General features: G+C 34.5%; 1 protein-coding gene across 1 annotated transcript in view; it reads left to right on the forward strand.

The window, feature by feature from the left end:
• Window positions 1-24,377, forward strand: part of NRK (Nik related kinase) — a 134,516-nt gene that overhangs the window by 53,319 nt on the left and 56,820 nt on the right. Inside the window, exons 3-9 of the mRNA XM_008057235.1 lie at window positions 6,254-6,310; window positions 7,712-7,783; window positions 14,161-14,286; window positions 17,719-17,829; window positions 19,302-19,392; window positions 22,274-22,404; window positions 24,020-24,074. Of these exons, the coding sequence (XP_008055426.1) occupies window positions 6,254-6,310; window positions 7,712-7,783; window positions 14,161-14,286; window positions 17,719-17,829; window positions 19,302-19,392; window positions 22,274-22,404; window positions 24,020-24,074 (643 nt within the window). The remainder of the gene's footprint in view (window positions 1-6,253; window positions 6,311-7,711; window positions 7,784-14,160; window positions 14,287-17,718; window positions 17,830-19,301; window positions 19,393-22,273; window positions 22,405-24,019; window positions 24,075-24,377) is intronic.

The following is a 24,377-nucleotide window of genomic DNA, read 5'->3' on the forward strand; positions in this document are numbered from 1 at the left end:
GATTTCATAAGACTGGGCCCCGCCAAGGGCCATCAGCTGTTTTCTGCTCTACCACTGCCCTTCTCTCTCATGCCTGCCTACACATCTAGGTCTATCTTCTAGATTTGCTAAGAGAAATTGTAATTAGTAAATGCAAGAAGCATTTATCTCTACCAGAATGGGCCCAAAAGCAGAGGACAGACCTATAAAACAAAAGTCAAGATGCTGTGTGCCCAAAGGAAGAATAGGTTAAGTACTATGATGGATTGACTGGTCAGTTAATAGTCATCAAGGTTAAGTTTTAGGGGAACAGGACATTGACAACTCATAACTTCCCTCTGGAAGCAGGCAATTCATGTTTGATTCTCAAGTCCTAATGTATAAGTTGACCTTGCTTTATTACTTTTGAGATATAAATAAATTTGGGGAGTTTGATGCTAAATGAATACTAGGACAGTCCTTTTGTAAAATAGAAAATTATTTTATAACTGTCCCTTCATTTGTTTTGCTATATATGTCAAGATTTTCCTACATTTTATTATTTTTTTAAATCGTATAAATTTTTTGTTGCTTGGATATAGTGCATAGTGGTTAAATCTGGGCTTTTATTGTAACCATCTTCTGAATTATATACTTGTACTCATTAAATAATAATGTTTAATCTATCACCCCCTTCCCACCCTCCCACCATTCTGAGTCTACAGTATCTATTATTTCACACTCTATGTCTAGGCACACTCATTATGTAGCTCCAATTTATAAGTGAGAACATGTGACAATTGACTTTGTTGTTTCTCTTGAGGTAGTGTCCTCAAGTTCCATCCATGTTGCTGCAAAATATATGATTACATTCTTTTTTGTGGCTGAGTAATATTCCATGGTATATATATGCCAATTTTTTTCCTGTTATCTCTTAATGGACACTTATGTTGACTCCATATCTTTGCTATTGTGAATAGTGCTGTGGTAAACATACAAATTTAGATATCTTTTTAAGATAATTATTTCCTTTGGGTAGGTACTCAGTAGTGGGATTACTAGGTGGTTCACTAGTTCTATTTTTAGTTCTTTGAGACGTCTTCTTACTGTTTGCTATAAAGGTTGTACTAATTTACATTCTTACTAACAGTGTATAAGTGTTTCCTTTTCTTTGCAACCTTGACAGCATCTGTGTTGTTTTTTTTCCCACCACACTAGTTTTTGTTTAAAGCAGGAACATATACCTTTTAACAATATGTTATATGTGACTAGTGTCTTAAATTCAGGGACATACAACATTTTATATTCATAGGGCATAGGACAGATTTAAAATGCTAATGTTCATCGTAGAGCAATTGAAGAGCAACAGCACGGTAAAAAAACTCTGTTTTTCCTGGGGGAAGCAGACTAAAAAATGTTGCTTATTTGGTTATCTAAATTAATTAATTAAGAACACAAATCCTTGCCAAATTGAAATCAAAACATTAAGGGATATATGTTCTCTCCTGGATAATCTTAAATGGACCTGCAAAGAAAATACGCATTCATCCTAATTACTGTCTTTTGGAATATGTAACCCCAGAAACAGAGTTAGTTATGAGAGCATAAACTCATCAGGGAAGTTTTTTTAGAACCTAAGTTAAATCCTTTACATGGTAGCATATATTTATTCTCTTAAACTGTTTAAATATACTCTATTTGTGATCCAATAATTTATGTTAATAACTAGTTTTTGCATTTTATTTTGTTCTTTAATTGTGTTAGGTGCATGCATCTTAAAAACTGTAAATTCCAGTAAAATTATGACTTAAATCCGTTTATCTCCCCACCTTTCCATCCTCCTTCTGTCCCTTTTTAAAACTCCCTTCTTTTTTGAAATTCCCAGCTCACTCACTATTTCCCATCGCCTCATTCCTGGCCCCTGCTCCCTTTATTATAGCTGAGGAGCAACCTGTCTTAGAATTTTTTCTCATGCTCCAGCCCTTTCTTTCCTACACCTTCTTGTTCCACCAACACTTTCCTGCTCATTGCCATTGTTATAGTTACCTCATCTGATAATAAAATTCATAGTAAAAAGTTAATGATAAATTAATGTGTTCTTTTCTTAGCTAATATTTGAATAATCAAGGAGATTCATTATCTTAAGAAAATAGAGGCCAATACATAATGAATGATTTTTATACTTTGTAGTGGGTTGTGGGATATGGGGGACAGTTTCTGAGTAGGTAATCTATGGTTTTTCCCAAAATCATAACATAAATTTCATTTATTAATAACTAAATTTGAGTAAGTGGAATGGGTTTGAAAACAAGACAAAGAGGTACCTAAAGTGAAATGGTAGACTTCTTGATTCCAAATGTCAGTTGGCTTGAGCCTAGAGTCAGGAATGGCTACAAAGCATTGTTACTACATGTCATCTTCTGTTTCTCAAATATGAGAAAGCCTATGAACGTATAAGATTTAAGCAGCGGTTTCTTTGTTTATGATAGGAATGAGAGCTAGGATAATTTTCTTCTCCTTGCTCTGTAATGCTTCAAAATTATTTTAAAAGAAGGAAATTCTGTCATTTGTGACAGCATAGTTGAACCTGTAGGACATTATGTTAAGTGAAGTTAGCTACACACAAAAGGACAAGTACTGGATGATCTCACTCATATGTGGAATCTAAAAAATCAAACCGTAAAAGGAGAGAGTGGGATGGAGGTTACCAGAGGCTGGCAGAAGTGGGCAGGAGATTGGGGAGATGTTGGACAAAGGACACAAAATTTTAGTGTCATATAGGCATAAGTTCATGAGATCTATTGCACTACAGACTATAGTTAATAACAATATATCGCATACTTAAAATTTATTGAGTAGATTTGAAGTGCACTTACCACAAAAAGTATGTGAATTAATACATGTTAGTTAGCTTCATTCTACAATGAAAGGGTTATCAAATAACCCTTTCATATAACATAAATATATACAATTTATATTCATTAGACACATTTAAAAAGGTTATTCTTTGTATGCAAACTCTATTTAAGGGAGCAGTATTAATCTAGCACAGCTAGTGGTTCCTGTATGATAATACAGACATTATTAGTAGGAAAGAAAAAAATCCACATTTATAAGTTGACTTTCTTTGTAATTGTTTATATAATATTCACTAAGTCCAATGAAAATTGTGTGATTATTTAACATGCAATTTAGAATCCCAAACCAAACTCCTTCCCAAACCAAACTCTCTTCTTAGCATTTTCTATATGTGTCTAAAATAAATGGTGTTTTGCTTTAATTTGTTGTAAAATGCACACCATAACTGAAAAAAGGCACAATTCATAAACTGAATTTACAGCTCCTAGTTTAACATCTCATTTGGGGAGACAATCTACTGATGACAACATTGTCTTCAGCAAAGACCATAAAACAGTTTCCATATAATTAGTGAACCACAAAATGGCATCACTGAATGCCATCTCACTGATGGCTTATCTCAAAATGACCTCTAGGTTCTCTAGATAAACACTCAAGAATAGTGTTATGCCTCTTCAAAAACAACATCAATCACTTCTTTTTTTATAATCAATATTTTTATTATGATATTGTGGGGGTACAGTTAAGAGTTAGGTATAAATATGCTTCATTCAGGCACCCTTGTTGATAAGAGGTGTCTCCCTGCATCAATCACTTCTAATGAGTAGAGTATGAAAGGGAAAAATTGCAACATTACCATGGAGAAACCTAGCAGTCATTACCTTAACCAAGTGATCAAGGTTCACATCTCCATTGATCAGTCATGGTGATACCATGTGCCCCTAATATGATGTGATGAAAAGGGCACTGCACTTCTGTAATAGTCTTCCCTCAAACTCATAATCTCAGTCTAATAACAGGAAAACATCAACCAAACCCAAATTGATGGACATTCTGCAAAATACTTGACCTGTACTATTGAAAAGTGTCACAGTCATGAAAACCAGGAAAGACTGAGGACCTGTCACAGAATGGGGGAGTCTAGGGTATATGATGGCTGTGAATTTCAGACTTTAAGAATTTTGAATTTTATTGATCATCAGCCAAATCAAGTATGTATGGCTAATATCTTTGCTAACATGCTAAATACTTTGTATTGTGCATTACAGTAGTTTGGCCCATAAATAATCTCTTAGGATAAGGGGAGAAAACATTGTAACTTTTATAAGGTATGTGTGAGAACCAATTTCCAACATGTTCTGTTTGTGCATTCAGATATCAGAAAAAAATTTCACTAGGAAGTGTTTATATGAATAATTAGGAAAACAATGGTTTCTAAATTATGATAAGGACTAAATTTTTAAAAATACATAATTTAAGCTAAAGATGTAAATAAATTTTAAGGGTCTCCAAAATATTCAGTAATTAAAGTTCAAGTGTTGTCATAATCCTACAAAAGAACAGTTTAAAACTGTTTTTCAGATGTCCAGCAAAAATAATCTCACTCCTTTCCAACAGGTGCAAATTAAGACAAGTGGCAAAACATAGCACAAGCTCATGCCCCTTTGAAATATTTTAAAGTGATACTCAGGTAAAGAGGTTGCAAAAGTTTGATTGTTCTTTGATAAAAGGAAGGGTTGTTCCTAGAACCTGATGCTATTACTTAATGGATTGTTATTACAAATTCTGCCTCATGTAACTCTGACTTTGTCTTTGGTATTTTTTCCCAAGATTTCGCATACCGAATCTTTTTCCTATGACTACAGTTTGAAATCTGTTTAAAAGGTGCCAAAGATTTTAGGTTAAACAGACAAGCTTTGTTCTGGGGTTCCTACTTTTACCCAATCAATAACCTGTAACTTTTTCCTTTCTTTTAAAAATTATAGTCTTTGGTGACTGGCGTGCTCCATCCTAAATTGCTCACCTGATTTTAGAAATCTTCTTGTCTAGTTCTTGACAGGTTTCTTAACTCTATCGCAAGTCAATACCCATTTACTTGCTTAGATTCCATCCTTTTCCCCTTGTGTACTAGTTTTGTGGAACTACTGTAACACATTGCTATACATTAGATGGCTTAAAAATAAATGAAATTTATTCTCTCACAATTCTGAAGTCTAGAATTCTGAAACTGAGGTGTCTGCAGGGTCATTCTCCCTCTGAAGTCTCTAAAGAAGACTGTTTCCTTGCCTCTTCCTAGGTTCCAGTATTGTCAATAAATCCTTGATATTTCTTGGCTTGTAGTTGAATCACTCCAATTTCTTCCTGTTTTTTTTTTTACATGGATGTCTCCCCCTTGTGTGTGCCTGTGTCTCTGTGATCAAATACCTCTCCATTTTCTCTTATAAAGACACCTGTCACTGATTACTCAAATTCAGTGTGACCTCATCTTAATGTGATTATATCTGCAAAGTCCTGTTTCCAAATAAGGCAACATTCTGAGGTTCCATGTAAACCAGAATTTTGAGGGGACACTGTTCAACCCCCAAATCAAACCTTTTGCTTGAAAAGTATCAGATAAGGTGTTCTGTTTAAGTTACTCATAGTAATACCATACTGAATTTTTTCCATGACTACAGTTTGAAATATGTTTAAAAGGTGCCAGACACAAAATAAGAGGTCAAATTCCACACTTATATGTTCATTTAAAAGAATTTAAATCTGAAACTTGTACTTGCATTTAGAATAATATTAATCTCTTATAACTCATCATCTTTTCAATAAGACAGAATCTTCTAGAAACTATTTCCTTAAAAATCTTTTTGGTTCATATGATTCAAACCATATTAAACAGTTTAGAAGCTGTTGGATTATGAATTGCGCTACTAGTGATGGCTACGAAGAAACTTATGCATGTGAAGAAGTACTAGGCAGACATATCTTTTCATATCTAAGTGGAAAGATATGTCTACCTAGTACTACATAGCTAGTTAAAAAGCTATTTAGTCGAACATCACCTTTTTTGTGATCTTCAGTTGAAAATGTTCACTTTTTATCTGGAAGTTTTGGTGCCATATAAACCTTGACTGAAGACACGAAGTATGCAACAACTTTAAATGGCCAATTATGCCCACAGCTTAATACAAACATAAAAAGCAAAACTACTACATAAACTTGTTTGAGTTTTTTAAGTGAAATGACTGGTAGTTCTTTAAAATGTTGATAATTTAGTATTTCTGTTTTCTACATAACACCATTTGCTTCATCTGTATGTAATATTTTATGTTTCATAATGTACATTGTGTTTGACTTTATTCAATTTTAATATTTTCTGCATTGCTTCTTGATAGCTAGATTATCTAGGTAACATTTGACTCATCACTACTATCCTGTGTTTCAGGGACTTCATGAAAAGACTGGTGCATTTACAGCTGTTAAAGTGATGAATGCTCGTAAGGTAATATTATATCTTGCCTGTATTCTGTTCCCTTAACAGACTGTGTTCTTGGCATAGACAGCTCAGAAAAGATTGCATTTGTTTTAAAATCATTATTTTCTATAATAATTATTATGTTAATCTGAATTTATTATATTTATTATTTAAACCCATGTATTATATTTAGTGATTTTTTATGTTTTCATATAAAAATGATTCACTTAGCAAAAGTTTCAAATATTTTATTATTCTATAACAATGGGAAAGGTATTTGTTTTTCTCTTTCTACTTGATTACCTGTTTCCAGGGTTAGAAAATAAGAGATTTCCTCTAATATTGTTTTAATCCTGATGTTTTCCATCATATTCTTTTCCCTCTCCAATGATTTCTTCTGAGAATTGAGGCTATTAGATTCTCAATGACAGGGAGACAGAAGAAACCTGTCAGAGATGCACACTTTTCGTGTATTTTTTGACAGATGAGCAAAAAAGACAGTTTAATTGGCACTGTTCCTGCTAACACTCATAAAGTTGTGTCATGGTTCATAACATATTGTCACAGAATTTGCTAGCACTGATTTCTGTCCTTTTTCTTTAACATGAGTTCCTCACTTTCTCAAGACAGTATTACCACGAACATAACAAAGGTCAAAAAAATTTCACTTCACTGTACCCTAAAGGAAACTTTATGTTTGAAAAACTATACAGATTCACTGAACTGCTGTCAATGCCATAAACTGCGCTTTTCCAATTGTGAAGGAAATGAATTGCCAAAACTATTTAAAGAGTTGTGTGCTTTTGTTTTGCCAGTAAACCTCAAATGATGCAAATTAATGCGAGTTTCAACGGATTTTGAGGTTATTTGAATTAATCTTTCTTTAAAAACCATGGATTCCACATAATCAACTTTGTCGTTATTGAGTGAAACTGTCTAAAATACTTATTTTCTTGTTTTTACTTGAAAGACCTTGGTCCACATCTAAACTACATTTTAGATACTCTCATTTTAAAAGTATTTATTCTAAATACTTATTTCCTTGTTTTAACTTGAGAAACCTTGATCCATAATTTAATCTACAGGTCAGATACTCTGACTTTTAAAATATTTAAAAATCATGTTCAGCCCATAGATGGCTAGTGTCAATGGACTGGTTTTATAAAGGGGAAAAAACACTTTACTAATATCAAACTGTAATTTTTCCATTAATATGCTAATTAAATTTATTACCATGAATTTGTTGCCAAGTTTCTGCATACAGTAAAATTTGTTTTTTTTAAATTAAAACTATTAGTGAAAACTGAGAGAGGAATAATGTTGTCTTACTTGTCCATTTAGTGCTAAAGGAACATAAAGTAACTTGAGCATAAATCATCTTCAGACTGTACCAGTAAGTCTTATAACATTTCATTATTGGTTTTTCAGACTGCTTTACCTGAAATAGGAAGGCGAGTGAGAGTGAATAAATATCAAAAATCTGTTGGGTGGAGATACAGCGTGAGTATTAAAAGTCTTAATTAACACCCAAGTAATTTTTCCTTTTATATTCAGCTTTAAACTCATCCCTTTGTATTGTGTCATTAACTCTAAAAAGCTGCCAGTAAAGTGTTCTTGCCTGGAAGTGATGACATATTTATATGTTTTATCATATTAACATAGGTTCAATTATCATATTTGAACTAGCATATGTTAGAGAACAGATCTAGGAGAAATGGTCCCCTGAATAGGAAAGTGTTGATTGCAGGAGATAAATTGAGTACATTTACAGAGCATAGAGCCCTCCAGCTGGATAGCAACGAAGGAGGAGGTGATAGGAACGAGAGCAAATTTTGACGAAAATTGGCCTTTGCAAGTTTCTTTTCACACTTTTAACATGGTGTTCTGGACGGAATGGTATTTTCTCCAGTACCATTCTGACAAACATTACCATTTTATGTGAGCCAAATGAGGACTATCCCTTTTTTATTGTAAGAGCAATAGCAGACAGAAAGCCAATAGGCAACCCAGCCTCAAAGTCTTTGGACATCTGGCACTGTACTTACACACATGAAGGAGTGTGAAGATGTTTTCTATATGCAGCTTTTTGTCTGTTTTACAAAGCAGTCTTTCTGATTCCAGCAATTCACTGGTTCTAGAATAGTATTAAGCAAAGATAATTCCTCTTTTTCAATAGATGAAGGTGATCTGTAAAACTATGGTATGGGCCTAAAAGTAGAATTCCTGCTCTTATCAATATAATTCATTGGTATATATTTTTCTATTTTCTCCCCTTCAGTCAACTATATGGGCTTCAAATATGTGTAATCTTTGCTTCTTTAGTAATTTTGCTCCCAGGAACATTAAAAACAACCAATTTCATTAACACAATCACATTTTTTAAAGTTTCTATTAAAAGTTTCTAGTTATATTAGAAAGCTATTGCTAAACAGCTTCATTATTCATCTATCAAGTACTAGGATCCCATTGTGTTTATTTTTATTTCTATTATTTATTTATTTTTGAGTTGGAGTCTCACTCTGTCGCCCAGACTGGAGTGCAGTGGCTGCTCCCAGCACCGCAGCCTCGACCTGCTGGGCTCCGGCGATCCTTCCGCCTCAGCCCTCCGAGTAGTTGGAACTACAGGTGTGCGCTACCACACCCGGCTGATTTTTTGATTTATTGTAGAGATGAGGTCTCTCCAAGTTGCCCAGGTGGGTCTTGAACCCGCGGGCTCAGGCAATCCACTCATCTCAGCCTCCCAAAGGCGCGGGATTACAGGATGAGCCACTGAGCCCGGCTTAGCTCCATTGTGTTTATAATGTGTCTTGGGAGACAAAGCATATTCAAAGGAAAAAGCTAGTACAGATAGTATCGTGCATTGGTAGCTCAGTAGACATGAAAAGTAAGATATGAAAAATATAATTATTTGAGCATTTCTGGTTTTGTAAAACATTTGTGTTAAAACTTCTTTAATGATCTGCCCCACTTTTTGATATTTTTTTCCATAGAGCAAAGGATTTTGATTCTAGAATTGGGAGAAATTACAAAGAAAGCTCTGGCATCCTTGAGCTGCCTCTTCTTGCCAAAAAGCAGGGTATTTAGGCCAGTCTGGGATCAACTGGCCCTGAGAATGAAATGCTGTAGCACCATATTACTGGGAGATGTGTGAGAGTTTAAATTACACACTTGGCCTGATGGATATAATGTACTTATATGTTTCTCACAAGCCCAGCTTACTGTTAATTGAGAATGGCAAACACACTAATGCTTTCCAAACATATCTGATCTTTGTTTATTTGTTTTGGGGGAGTTTACATTTATGTGGGAAACCTACTCTTAAAAGTTTTTCTAGTAGAGGACTTGGAAATCTCCAACTTTATATTTTAGTAAGAAAAATAACTGCTGGCTAATCATGCATTAGTCTCTCTAAATCATCTTGCATTCTTTGAAATAAAAAGTATGTGACTTGCACACACATCTCTTAGATACCAGGGGCTTATGGAAATAGCAATAATGTGGAAGTCCAGAAACATGAGTTCAAATCCTAAGTCTACTACTAAATAGTCAAAAAGTACTTGGGAATGTAGTCTTCCTACCTCTCTAAGTCTCAGGTTCCTCATAGGCAAAGTGACACCACAAATGCAACTACATAGCTGCCTATAGCCCAGCTGTTCTCCTATTCTTGCTTGGAGACATAAACTTTCTAATCTGGAAAGAAAAAGGAATCTCCTTGACATCAATCTACCAAAGGAAAGGTGAAAGGACTCAGTCTTGTGCTTACATCTCTTTAATCGCTTTTTTGTATTATTAACTTCCTACCAATATCCCATCCCTATGTATTGCACTGTTTATGAGTTCATATTCTTTTCAGCAGAACCCCGGTATCTTAATTAAAACTGAGAGTGCTCATGAATATACAGAATTGCTAGTCCCTGTGGTTTGGTAGTCCTTTGTGGTGCAGGTGTTGTTACCGTTTCAAAGGAGGGCTACATTTTAGGGGGAGCAGAAAGTTAAAGTATCTTACATGATGAGAATGAAAGCCACAGGATCAATTTTTGCATTTCTAGAAAATAGGTTACGAAGATTTGAAGAGAACTTAATGACCAAACTTCATTGGGAGGCTGAAATGAGACTGGAACCTGAATTTTTATAACACAATAAGTAGAAATAGGGAACCTGTCCTTGGGGTTTTCAATCAGACAAATCAGGCTCCTTCCCTTTTTCCTATAAGACAAATAGGTGTCTAGAGATTGATTTTTTTTTTAGTAGTTGAACGTTTATAGGCAAGTCCACTGAAAAAATCTTTCTTCAAGTACCCTGACTTAATGACCTGAGGAAGAAGAGAAATAAGTCTGTTAGCTAAAATGAATAGATAACTTAACCTACATACTTTGTTATCACCTTCCTTTTTATCTTATTCTCTAAGACCTAGCAAAGAAACAAATGACTACATTTTATATTTGGCTATATTGTAGCTAGGCTCTAAAAATACTTATGAAATAAATATAAAGCACTGCACTAGACTCTAGCGTCTCCAGTTTGGTTTGACATTTGCTTATAAGTTACCATTTCTCACCTAAAATGCTCAGTATTTTTAATATATCTTGAAAAATACATTTGAAATCTCAGAGAAATGACTGGAAGGTGTAAAATTTCAACTTCCATTGCATTGCTCCTATATTCACGAAGTGTGATTGCTTTCAAATTGTTAAGACATGAAGACCTTCTTCTAGACTGGCTGAGAAACAAGAATTACAGAAGGATTATCAAAACCATATGGTTGTCATGGTATAAACAGATATAGTTGAAGCTTAGGAAGAGAGAATTGCTTCCCATTCTATTCCACTATAAAAATGTACTGGGAATGAAGGAGGCTGATGTTTATAGGTTAGGATAAAAAGGGGAGCGAGGTGTATATTTCTGATACCACTCTGATCAATTCAAACAAGAGGTCAAGTGAAGATAAATTTGTGATAATACCTTGCATTTACAGAATATTTTTCTTAAGGATTTCAAAAAACATTACTTATATCATCCCATTTGGTCCCACTAACATTCCATGGAAATGGGTAATGGCTACTATAATACATCATTTTTTTTTAAGTTTATTGAAACTTAGGGAGATTAAGTCAATTCCTGTTCTGGGCTATTAGTGCTAAAAGTTAGATGTTCTCAAGAAGGGATGCTGGATTTTATCGAAAACTTTTTCTGCATCTAATGATATAATCATGTGATTGCTGTTTTTACATCTGTTGCTGTATTTAATTACATTTATGATCTTGCGGATATTGAACCAGCCTTGCCTCCTGGGTATTAAGCCTACTTGATCATGGTGGATGATTTTTGAGATGTGTCATTGGATCCAATTTGCTAGAATCTTGTTGAGTATTTTTGAATTTATATTCATCAAGGATATTGGCCTGTAGTTCTCCTTCTTTGTTGGATCTTTACCTGGTTTGGGTACCAGTGTGAAAAGTTATGTGTTCCAATGCCCAGGGTAGGTGCTGTCTTCTGACTGACACCACACTGTCTTCTGCTAAAACTATGTTTTGAAACAATGTATTGTACCTCAGTGATCTTATCCCATCAGATAGCCCCAATTGTCTGTATATAGATAATTCTCAAAAACAATACCTCTGTGCCCAACTTGTCTCCTGATCACCAGACCCATAACTCCATCCTATGCAATCTTATGCCACCATAAAAAGAAAGTGCATTTGTTTACTGATAAAGAAAGATGTGCTTTCTATATTAATTAAAACATGAAGGTTTCAAAGTAGTGAGGATAATATGAACGTGTTTAGATTTTTAAATGTCACACATAGTATATCTGTTGACCATATCTTTTTTATCTCTGTCATCTCTCTAGCTACTGCATTGGCATATGAAAATGTCTGAAAGAATATCTACTAAACTGTTAACATTGGTTGGAAGAAATGTTCAGTGAGAGTAGAACACTTAAAATTTTATTTTATATATTGTATGTATTTTTATATTACTGCACTACTGTTGTGATTAAGAAAATAAATGATTTTAAGCATATGTTTTAAAAAGATCAGAACAAACCAATGCCTTTAAAATGTAATGAATCAGCCGGGCTCGGTGGCTCAGCCTGTAATCCCGCGCCTTTGGGAGGCTGAGGTGATTGGATTGCCTGAGCCCGCGGGTTTGAGGCCCGCCTGGACAAGCGAGACCTCATTTCTACAATAAAATAAAAAAATTAACCGGGCGTGGTAGCGCACACCTGTAATTCCGGCTACTTGGAAGGCTGAGGTGGAAGGATCGCTGGAGTCCAGCAGGTCTAGGCTGCGGTGGACGGGAGTGGCCACTGCACTCCAGTCTGAGCAACAGAGTGAGACTCCAACTCAAAAAATAAATAAATAAATAAATAAAAATTAAAAAATAAAAAATATAAAATAAAATGTAATGAATCACAAACTAATCAATGCAGTGCAGTGCTAGTTATTCAAATGCAAAACAATGAAGTTGGACTTCCATTGTATACAAAATTTAACTCAGAATGGATTGAAGATCTAAATATAAGCTCTAAAACTTTAAAATTCTTAGCAGAAAACACAAAGATAAATCTTCATGAAATTTGATTTGGTAATTGAGCTTTAGATATGACACTCAAAGTACAAGCAACAAAAGAACATATTTATAAATTGGACTTCATGAAAATTAAAAACTTCGGTCCTTCAAAGTTTATGGTCAAGGGAGTAAAGAAAACATATAATTTGAGAAAATACTTGCAAATTATTTGTTTGATATGGCACTTGTATATAGAATATATGAAGAGCTCTTACAATTCAATAATAATAACAACCCAATTTTTAAAAGGGCAAATAAATTTTTATTAGAGATTTCAAAGAACGTATACAAATGGCCAATAAGCACTTGAAAAGATGCTCAACATCATTAGTCTTCAGAGAACTGTAAGTCAAAACCATGGTGAGATACCACTTTATACCCACTAGAATGCTTATATTAATAAAACAGGAAATAACAAGTGATGATGAGAGTATGAAGAAATTGGAACCCCCTCATATGTCGCAGCTGGGAATGTAAAAAGGTACAGCCACTGTGGGAAACCTTTTGACATTTCATGAAAACATTAAATGTAGAGTTACCATTTGACTTAGCAGTTTCACTCTTAGGTATATATCCAGGAGAAATAAAAACATATGTCTACACAAAACTTGACATGAATACTCATAGAAGCATTATTTATAATAGCCAAAACGTGAAAGTTGCCCAAATGTTCCTCAATTGATGACTAGTAAACCAAAAGGGATGAAATGTTGATACATACTACAACATGGATGAACCTTGAAAAAAAGCTAATAACAGAAAACCCCATGTTATATGACTTCATTTATATAAAATGTCAGGATTAGGCAAATCTGTTGAGATAGAAAGTAGATTCGTGGTTGCTTAGAGTTGAGGGATAACAAGTACAGGATATGGGGTTTGTTTTTGGAGTGAAACTTCACACACAGTTCTGTAAATATACTAAAATACTTTGAATTTTACACTTTATATAGTGAGTTGTATGGTAGGGGAATTGTATATTAATAAAAGTGTTATAAATCAAACCAACAAAAATATAATGGCTCCATTGAATGAAAACTTTATAAAGTGGCTGGTGCTGCAGGATCAGGGACAACACTTTGAGAACCACTGAATTAAAAAATCTTCAATCTATCTTGTCCCCCTACATTCCCAGTTAACCAAAGATCTTTGTATACTGGTAAAGATAAGTTGAATTTTATTATAAACTGCTGTGGGATATAATGGGTTGCCATGGGATCTCCTTCATCAATTTACTGTAGTTTGGACTCATAGTCATTGAATTGTACAGCTTAGAAGCTTTGCTGTGTGTTTTTATTCCATAGGATGAGGAAGAGGATCTCAGGACTGAACTCAACCTTCTGAGGAAGTACTCTTTCCACAAAAACATTGTGTCCTTCTATGGTGCATTTTTCAAGCTGAGTCCCCCTGGCCAGAGGCACCAACTTTGGGTATGTTTTTAATTCCCAGGGTGTTATTCTATAAGAAAAGTCTTACCCAAGAGTAAGTCTCCCATAAGAAGACATCTTATATGTTTGCATGAACTGAGATGTCATTTTTGTGCACTTTCAGGAAAACATAAGTGCTCAGCTGCTCAAGGTAGTACGACAAAATATACTATGACACTTGGAGATGGGAGTGATAAAATATGGAAAAAAAACTTAAGCGTCTGGCAAGGTGGTTATTGATGGGATGGGGGAGGACTCAAATGAACACTGTAAATATCTATCATAAATCTTTCACGTGCAACTTTGCTACTTTTAATTTTATGTAATTACAACAGTTGTTGGTATGGAGACTACCTAATGATGATTAGTAAATGAGGACTAAATAAGGATTAATTCTAATTAGCACTTGGCATGAGTATATGGATGCATTTGGAGTGTTTGTAAGGTGTATGCACTTATATATAAACATAACTCTTATAGACTTTTCCAAATGGTTAGTTGACTTGTCTTTTTCTTAGTAATGATGTCTGGAGTATCACAAATTCCAGATCAATAAGACGTAAATTTTAGAGGCTAACTGGAACCCATGCTACCTAAGCTAGGCAGTTATCAGAATTTTTGCTGCTTTCCACTGTAGAAGAAACAGTTAAATCACAAGAAAATGAGTTTGGTCAAACATATTTTTATTAAAAATGGAATATTTAGAAGATAAGTTGAGGTCAGTATACACTTAAATATCCACACTTGCTGCATTTCCATTTCTAGTTCATGTCAACGATACTACTATTTTCAAAATAATGACTAAAACTTTTTAAGATAGTAAAGTGTCAATGAAGAATTCTGTTACATTCTAAATAATAGACTTTAGAAAGTAAGAAGAGTGACTATTATAGAAAAGTTTTCAACAAAGGGTTGAATTGAAATAGTGGTTCTCAAACTTTAGCATGTATCAGAATCTCCTGCAGAGCCTGATAAAACACAGATTGCTGGACATTACTCACAGAGTTTCTGATTCAGTAGATCTGGGATGTGTGGGTCCAATAATTAGTCCTTCCTAATAAGTTCACAGGTGGTGCTGTTGCTGCTGGACTGAGCACCACAGTTTGAGAACTACCAAATTTAGACATTTTCAACTTAATCCTGTTTTCTCGCAAATGGTCAGTTCATATGCATCCTATACTCTCTGACAATTGCAGTTGATATTTTAGTAAATTTTGCTGCACAGCTTAAATAGTTACTGTTTTTTTCTTCTTTTGTTTTTTGTAGACACCATTTGTCTTTTTATATATTTTTACTGACAAAATATTCTTCTTGCCAATATGGCAAATTATGAGAAATGTTAGTCTGCTTATTAGGTATATATTAGAACTTCATTTATTCATTCAGCATATTTTAATGGATCTATTTGCCAAACGGTAAGTTGAATAGAAGTGGTCCTGGCCCATTGATGCTTACAGTCTATTTGCAAAGACCGATGTCCATCAAATAATCACACAAATGAATGTATAATTGATCAGAAGGGAAATAACATGGCTCTCTGTGGGTAAATGACAAAGGAACCTAAATTCACCTGAAAAATAAGAACCTTTTCCTTGAGGAAATAAAACCATAAACTGAAATCTGAAGGATGAATAGGCACTTGGTACATTATTAAGTGTTAAGAGTTTTCAGGGGACCATTCACACTTTCTTGCCCATGTAAATCTAGAAAAACAAATAGGAACGAAGTAGACAGCTAAATAATTACCATTTATAGTGTATGTACAGGCTGCATGCTTGCAAAGCTAGGAAAATGATTGAGAATATCTTACATTCCTTTTATAGTTTAGCTTTTCTGACTCATGTAATATTATCAAGATCTTTCAGGGTTTAGCTTAATTCAACGACTTTAATTCAGGTTTGTCATGGCTCAAAATTAGCCACTGTTTTTACATTAGCACAGTGTACATGTTGTTCTCTTTCTCCACATGAAAATCAACCTTTACTGGTTATTTGTACTGTGATTTTGTTTGACTGCCTCTTTTCTTCATTTTAGTGAGAGTGAACTCAGGTGAAAGACATACCATGATATCAGTGGTGAGCAACTATAAATTAGGAGAGTTTTTTCCTGAATAAAAAACCTTGATATTCCAAAAGGAAATAATGCAGATTTTTTGAATATTCATGATCTGGTGTTTATCCTTTTGCTTCCGTTCATTATGATGATAATTAACTTGCCTGCAGTTTCTTTTTTAAGCTATATTTTATTCCTTTGATAAAGTGGTTTTAATGTGGACAATATTGCATACATCTGTACTTAAAGAAGTTTCTAGAATTATTATAATATATTCTGCTTTCTATTGGTCTGTCCTCTAGTTAACCAGTATTATAAGGAAGAAAATTTACTAATTAGGCACTCAATTTATAGGTAACAAAAATAAAATTCCTGAGAAATTTAGTTTATTAATGTAATAAAATCTGAATGAAATACCATCAGATATATTAGCTTTAAAATAGGCTTTCCTTAGTAGTAATCTCATTTGAAATAAATTATCTCACAGAAATGCAATTGACAAATTTCCCCTTGGAGTTGTAGTTTTCCAATAACTTGGGTAAAATAAACTGGAGTTTGAAAAGAAAAAATAAAACAACAAAAAGCAAACCTAGTCTTTTTTTTTGTTTTTTATTTTGAGTTGGAGTCTCACTCCGTCACCCAGACTGGAGTACAGTGGCCACTCCCGGCCACTGCAGCCTCGACCTGCTGGGCTCCAGCGATCATTCCGCCTCAGCCTTCCGAGTAGCTGGAACTACAGGCACGCGCTACCACACCTGGCTAATTTTTGATTTATGGTAGAGATGAGGTCTCACCAAGTTGCCTAAGCGGGTCTCGAACCTGCAGGCTCAGGCAAATCCACTCACCTCAGCCTCCCAAGGTGCGGGATTACAGGCTGAGCCACCAAGCCCGGCTAGCAAACCTAGTCTTAATGTTTAAGTGTAAACTCCTTTGAGGCCCTCTATATCCTTTTTCTCCACTTCCAATCAAACTGTTCCTTAATTAACGTTTTCTTTCCATTCCAGTAATCAGTCAGGCTTGTTCCCTGCACAAGCTTCCTTCTAAATGCATGTGTTTATTTTGTTTTTTTATAAACTGAATGTTCTTCCTTCTAAGCATATCCAAACACTACCTATCTTTCAAGACTTAGTTCAAATCTAAACTCCTAATTAAATATTCCTGGTGTGATACCTGGCTTCTTTTCTTCCACAGATCTTTGGGTTTTATCCAACTCTTTCTAATTCCACTAACCTTTGGAGTCTTCCACCAGACAATTGAGCCAGTCTTTTCAGTGCCTTAATATCTAAACATTACATGTAAATATAAGCCATATGGACTAAAACTCTCCAGATATTTTCAGAGAATTACATTCTAATTCTTGATGCTTTACTGGCTTCCCTGCAGATGGTTATGGAGTTATGTGCAGCAGGCTCAGTGACTGATGTAGTAAGAATGTCCAGAAATCAGAGCTTAAAAGAAGATTGGATTGCTTATATCTGCCGAGAAATCCTTCAGGTGAGTCTTTATATAGTCATTCTCCCCTTATCATGAAAGAAACCGAGTACCTTATACCTGCTCGTATTTTATGATTTAGGAATTATAAACATAACCCCTGGATCAGGATACCTAAAAAGGGCAAAAAGTTTTGGAAAAAGCAGATTTTCAGGAGTTGTCCTCAAACATTAAGGTAGACCATAAACTGGGTGACCAGGTCCTTCCAAATCATGGTTTTCAATGTCTCTGTCAGATTCAGACTATTATGTTCAATGGATCATGGAAATGACCACTTGGATTATTTATTATGTTATTATGATTTTTAGAGTTCTTTAAATAAAAACACAGCACTATCATAGATTAAGATGAAGTTAAGTCAGGAAAAGTCAGTGTTCTACAGAATGACCCTAAGCCACCTGCAGCCTTTTTGCAGAAGATGTCCTCCTTGATTACTGCACCTTTTAAAAAAAAATTTCCATGCCTAATTGTATGAGGACAATAATCTTCTTAGTTCAACTAACGCAATTTTTTGTGTGTGTGGCTTAAGTGCTTAGGGTTACCCAAGAAGGATATTAACGGAACTGAGCAACATCACTTATACTAATGTTAGAATATCCTTCTTCCCATTTTGATTGGATTCGCTTGTGATTGTAGCGTAAATGGTTAAGAGTGAAAACTCTGGGCTGAGTTTGAATTTAGTCACCATATATTAGTTGCATGACCTTGAACTAGTTATTTAATTTTTTCAGGTCTTGCTTTCTTCATCTATAATATGAGGGAATGTTAACACATTTCTTAAAGGGTTTCTGTGAGGAATTAATAATTTACTCCATGTAAAGCACTTAGCACAGTGCCTGGAAAAGCATGAGGGCTCAATAAATGTTAGCTGTTTTTATTGTCACTTCAATTATAAATCCCCAGTTAGTGTTTGAAGCAATCTCACTGCAGCCTAACATTGCATATCATATCATGGTTTAGCCAGGTCACGGGTTAGTTTTAGTGGTGAAAGGGCTAGAGCCAATGTGGTAAGCCAAGGCAAATTGCAAATGCTTTAAAATGAATTTCCATTTTCCCTCAAATTCTCAGCCTACAAGGCTGACTAGAAAATAGTTTGGACTAAACAAATGGTTGGATAAAGAATAGAGCAAATCAATGGCTGAGGTATGATATTTAAGATGTCCAGATCTTTATTCTTATGATTAGTTGGAAATATGGAAGCTAGAAAGGAAGGTAAAGTGACCCAATATATACAAACATTACTTTTGGTGTTCTTTTACTTTCATGGGTGTCTTGATTTATTTTCCTTTCCTTATAGCCAAAAGTCATATTTCTGGGAACTGGTTGTACTAATTCCAGCCCAAAGAAAGAATTTTGCCTGAATATCGAATCTAGGCCATTTCTCTTACCAAAAGATTTTTCCCCAAAATGTTAAAAACAGTACCAGAAAACAAGCAAACATATTGATGTGGCCTTGTTTTGTATTTTATATACAGGGCTTAGTTCACCTTCATGCACACCGAGTAATTCATAGGGACATCAAAGGTCAAAATGTGCTACTGACTCATAACGCTGAAGTAAAACTGGGTAAGTTTATTCTTGCAATATTTTAAGTGAGGCTCAAAAGGAGAAAAATCTTTTAATATAACTGTGCTTTCTATCATGCCACTGTCAATATCCTCTACTTATTTGAGCTGGGTCTTCTCTGTCTGCAAAACCAGTCAAAATTTGAAAATTTGTTTGGTGGAAAGGTGGGGCAAAAGAAAGAAAATGCACCTAACTGCCTTTTTGAAACAATGAAGGTAAAACAACTTTTAAATTATAATGGGAGCTTACTTTTTGGTCATTTATTTACTTTCCATTAGAAATAACTATTATATTTTTTTCAACAATTGAGTTGAGAATTCACCATGTGCAAGTTTTGGTGCCATGAGCAGGGATTAAAAAAATAAAAAGAAAATTCTTCCACATAATAGAGTCATATTTTCTCAAGAAAAGCAAAGAACTTTTAAATTACATAAGTACACATTGTTTCTTTGGAATTTTCTCTCAAATATTTAAAGAAATTATGTTGATCAGAAACGATCCTCCAATAATATCCAAATCAAATTCAGAATTAGAAATAAAAAGACCAGAAAGTCCCTGGGTTTCTATACCAGTGTTCAGTGGCATAATTTATTTGAAAATAGCCACACATATTATTTCACAAGCACATAGGGAACAATATATTGTATACTTTAATATTTAAAATAAATATCGAACCAGACACAGTGGCTCACACCAGTAAAGCCAGCACTTTGGGAGGCCAAAGTGAGAGGATGACTTGAGGTCAGGAGTTCAAGACTAACCTGTGCACAATAATGAGACCTTGTCTCTACAAAAAATAACTGACTGTGGTAGTGCGTGCCTATAGTCTGACCTGCTCTGGTGACTGAGGTGGAAGAATGACTTGAGCCCAGGAGTTTGAGGCTGTGGTGAGGTATGATCACATCATTGCACTTCAGGCTGGGTGATAAAATGGGACCCTGATTCAAATAAATAAATAAATTAATTAAATATTGATGGTTAGTTTGCAAATAATATTATATAAATAATGCCAGTGATATTCAATGAGAGATAACCCTATTGATATAGAAGATAAATCACTTGTATTATTTTTACTTTTGTAGCATGACCTTAAGACATATCCCGTTTTCTTGTTAAATATATAGAACAAGAGTAGAGATTTTGTTAATTCATTGAAAACAGTTTTTCAGTGGACATCTGTGGAAAAAGCATGAAGTAGTAATTGCTTGTTCTTGAAATAAGTGAAAGTAGTTTCCAGAAAACATATTATCTCTTTTCTGCTTAAAAGCTACAAAGCTAGAAACACAATTTTAAAGTGCATGAGGGACACATATATTTCACATTTAAATGTGCGGGGTAGATAGTCCATCACAAGGCTAAATGCTATGTTCACATATAAAGCCACAGTTCCATATACTTGTGCCAAGTTGCTGGCCAACTCGAACATTTGGAACAGAGAAGAGAAACTGTAAGCACATGAAAAGCCACTGAAATATCTGTCACAATGTTCATGCACCAAAACTCATGTACTTCACTCTGGAAGAGAGACCTTTAAGTACTGGATTATAATTTAATCAGATTTATTTTACACATTAATCTTTATACAATTTGTTCTAGATATCTCAGAATACAGCTATATTTAAACAACATATTAAAAGAGAAAGTTGCCGAAGTTAAACTTAATGACTGCCAAAGTAAACGATAGAAAAAAACAAGGAAATTATTTTATTACAGTTACAATTGTCCAATAATCTTCATATTCGAGTCCATAAGGACATTAAAGAAAATGTTAAATTATGATATTATTGGGGTTTCATTGCTACTTTTTATCTTAATTTCAACTTTTCTTTTTCTTTCATTTCCTTTTTCTTTTTTTCCATTTATCCCTCTTTCTTCTAGTATTTTCTCCTTTCATTTTCTTCTCTGGATGTATGCCATATATCAGCTTGTGGCCTTCATAGGTATTTCTTGGCCCTTAACATTGGCCTTCAGGGATATTGAGGGAATGCTGAGCTATGATTTAATGCAATTCTTAAAAAATATCTAAATAATGAAATTCTACAATACTTAATGATGATCTTCACAATATTGTGGACATTTACTTTTTGTTCTTGTTAGATTCTTTCCTTAAGACTGCCTTAAACTCTTAGTTTGTTTTTTCCTTTTATTTTCTCCCTCCAAATTTCTCAAACTGCTTTTCAGTCAGTTTTGTTCATCATCCTCTGGATTCCTGGAAACCATTCTAAATAAGAAAAGCTACTTCATTTTTCATCCCTGTCTAATTTTTTTTTTCTGGAATAAATAACCCCAGTCTACTTTAGCCTTTTTCTCTGCTTCTGAGGATCCCATACTAAAGATTTTCTTATAATGTATCCTACAGATGAACAGAAGACAACTTTTATAATCTAAACTGAGATATAGATACCACAGTAAAGATTTGCATCTGATTCATAAGCTCTGTGTAAGAACTTAAACTAAATTCTAGCAGAAAACTTATTTTTCTTTGTCAGTGTCCTAATCAACTGCCAATAGGTGTTAGATTTCTTAAATGTTGCTTATAATGCTGATCCTCCAGCTTGGTGGCAGGCCCAAACACTACATATGTTACCACTTCAGAGATTTAGGGTGTACCAACAGAACTTTATTTTTAATATTCATGGTAAACATTCAGCCAAACCTACTGTAGATTTATAATAGTGCTGCTGAGTCTCATTCCAACATAAATAGCAGCAGAAACTTATTTCCCAGTATTTCTGGAGTAGACTTCATGGTAAAGTTTGATGTGCTGGAATGAAAATATGTTATCCATTGTGGCTTCTGTGTTGGCTTTCCAAGTTAAAGCAATAACTTACTGAGTTTTTTGTTCCTGATTAATTATTTTGACATATGCTGAATTTTGCAGTGGATTTTGGAGTTAGTGCCCAGGTGAGCAGAACTAATGGAAGGAGAAATAGCTTTATTGGGACACCATACTGGATGGCACCTGAGGTGATTTACTGTGATGAGGACCCAAGACGCTCCTATGATTACAGAGTGAGTGTGAGGATTCAGACCATGGAATCAAAATTTGGAAAAGATTTTTGACTAACATTTTTTAATGATGAAAAATTTAAAGCAGGCAGCCCTTCCTTTCACATTAAACTCTAATAGGAAACGCTTTTATTCCTATAAGTGGTTTGATTATATGCATAAAAATAATATTCTCTAAGAATGTGGACAAAGTATACCACTGAGAGTTACACAGATTTGAGACAGAATGTCTAGTTTATGTTGCTTGCAACTTCTTGGCAAAAATATTGTTTTGTGGCTTTATATGGAAATTTAACTTCCAGGGGCAGAGGGCTTTATAAACTTTAAATGAATAAATGTAAAGCCAATTATTAATCCCCACAGCAACTTAGCTCCAAAAAAGAACAAAAATAATAATTTGATTACTTAATAGTAATGGAGAAAATACTTGGCCTGGTTCACCTCCAAAACCACAGAAAATCAGTGGAATAGACAAATTAAGTAACAATTCGTGCATTTATTAAAATTTCCACTGAGCCTGCAATTTGGACAATATATATCTATGTACACATTTCAAAAAGCTGGTGTGGAAAAAAAAACTCTCCATTTGCTATAGGTTGGAAAAGCCTTACTTAGTCTCCACATCATAAGTCATTGAAACAATTCATTGTGGTCTCCCTCTGTGGAATCTAATACTTGATACTTGTTGATTAATTTAAATTTCCTCTCTCTTTCCTTTCCTTAAATGCCCTCTGCTTGATCTGAAAATAATATTATTTACTGAGAGCCTGTTTTACGTTCGGTGCCACTTGAGGAGCTTATGGAGACTATGGAAGCATAAAGTTCTTCAAGTGATTTGCTATAAAAATAATGCTTTGTAGCTGTACTTTTTGCAACCTTCCAAGTATTTGCACCTGTATTAGTTATATAATTTTTAGCCCCACATAACTGAAAGACAACTTAAACCGAGACTATCACAACAACTGAAGTTAAGAGATCAATAAACTGGTTCTAATAATTCAGTTGACTTGTTTAGGGGTCATTTAGCCAGTCAGTGTCTCTCTAGCCCTGTGCCCTTTCCACATTCTGAAAAACAAAGTACTGTAAAGTTAATAGTAATAAAGATTACTTTTTACAGGCTCATTATAATTCTAGTCTCAATTTACTATATTTCAGAAACTGCTGAAATACACACACACACACACACACACACACACACCAAGCCTATGAGGTGTATACTATTATTATCTTCATTTTACATAGAGTGAAACTGAAGTACACAGAGTTAAATCACTTGCCCAAGATCACACATTAGTTGGTCTATGTAATAGGACATTTTTGTGGCAAGTTCCTTTTTGTATTTCAGGCAAGACAACAATAGCAATCTATCCAAGAGGAACTTTCTTTACACTGAACCCCATTCCATATTAACTTGTTATGTAGTGAGGTACTGGCTGGTCACAAGTGCAGATAATATCTTCCTTTAATGTCAGTCTATAGTGAAGATTCACTATAGAAAACCCATAAAATAGTTCTGACATTGACATGCCCACCCCCAGACAAATATTGTTTTGAGATACTAAATATTACCAGTTTCCCATTTGTAAGTGACTTTTTATGGTCATCTTTTTCTTTGCAGAGCGATGTGTGGTCTGTGGGAATTACTGCTATTGAAATGGCTGAAGGAGCTCCTCGTGAGTAAAAATGTTGGCTATTTGTTAAGAGTTAGGGAAATATACTAAACAAATCTGTCTCTGTGGAAGAAGATGAGACTGCCATTTGTCCCAGTCAGCTTTTACTGGCTGTACATGTGTCACATTGTGTGCCAAACTGGTGGCCAAAATGGTGGCGTTTTGAGTGACTACCAAATGCCTTGTGTCAGAATGGCTAGATATGGGTATATAAAAACAGTTTGTGCTTTTCTTTCTTCAAAAATCTTATTTTAGCTGGGCTCGGTGGCTCAGCCTGTAATCCTGCGCCTTTGGGAGGCTGAGGTG

This window comes from Carlito syrichta, unplaced genomic scaffold (assembly GCF_000164805.1).
Source record: "Carlito syrichta isolate Samal-C Ts95f unplaced genomic scaffold, Tarsius_syrichta-2.0.1 Scaffold302910, whole genome shotgun sequence".
Lineage (NCBI taxonomy): Eukaryota > Metazoa > Chordata > Mammalia > Primates > Tarsiidae > Carlito > Carlito syrichta.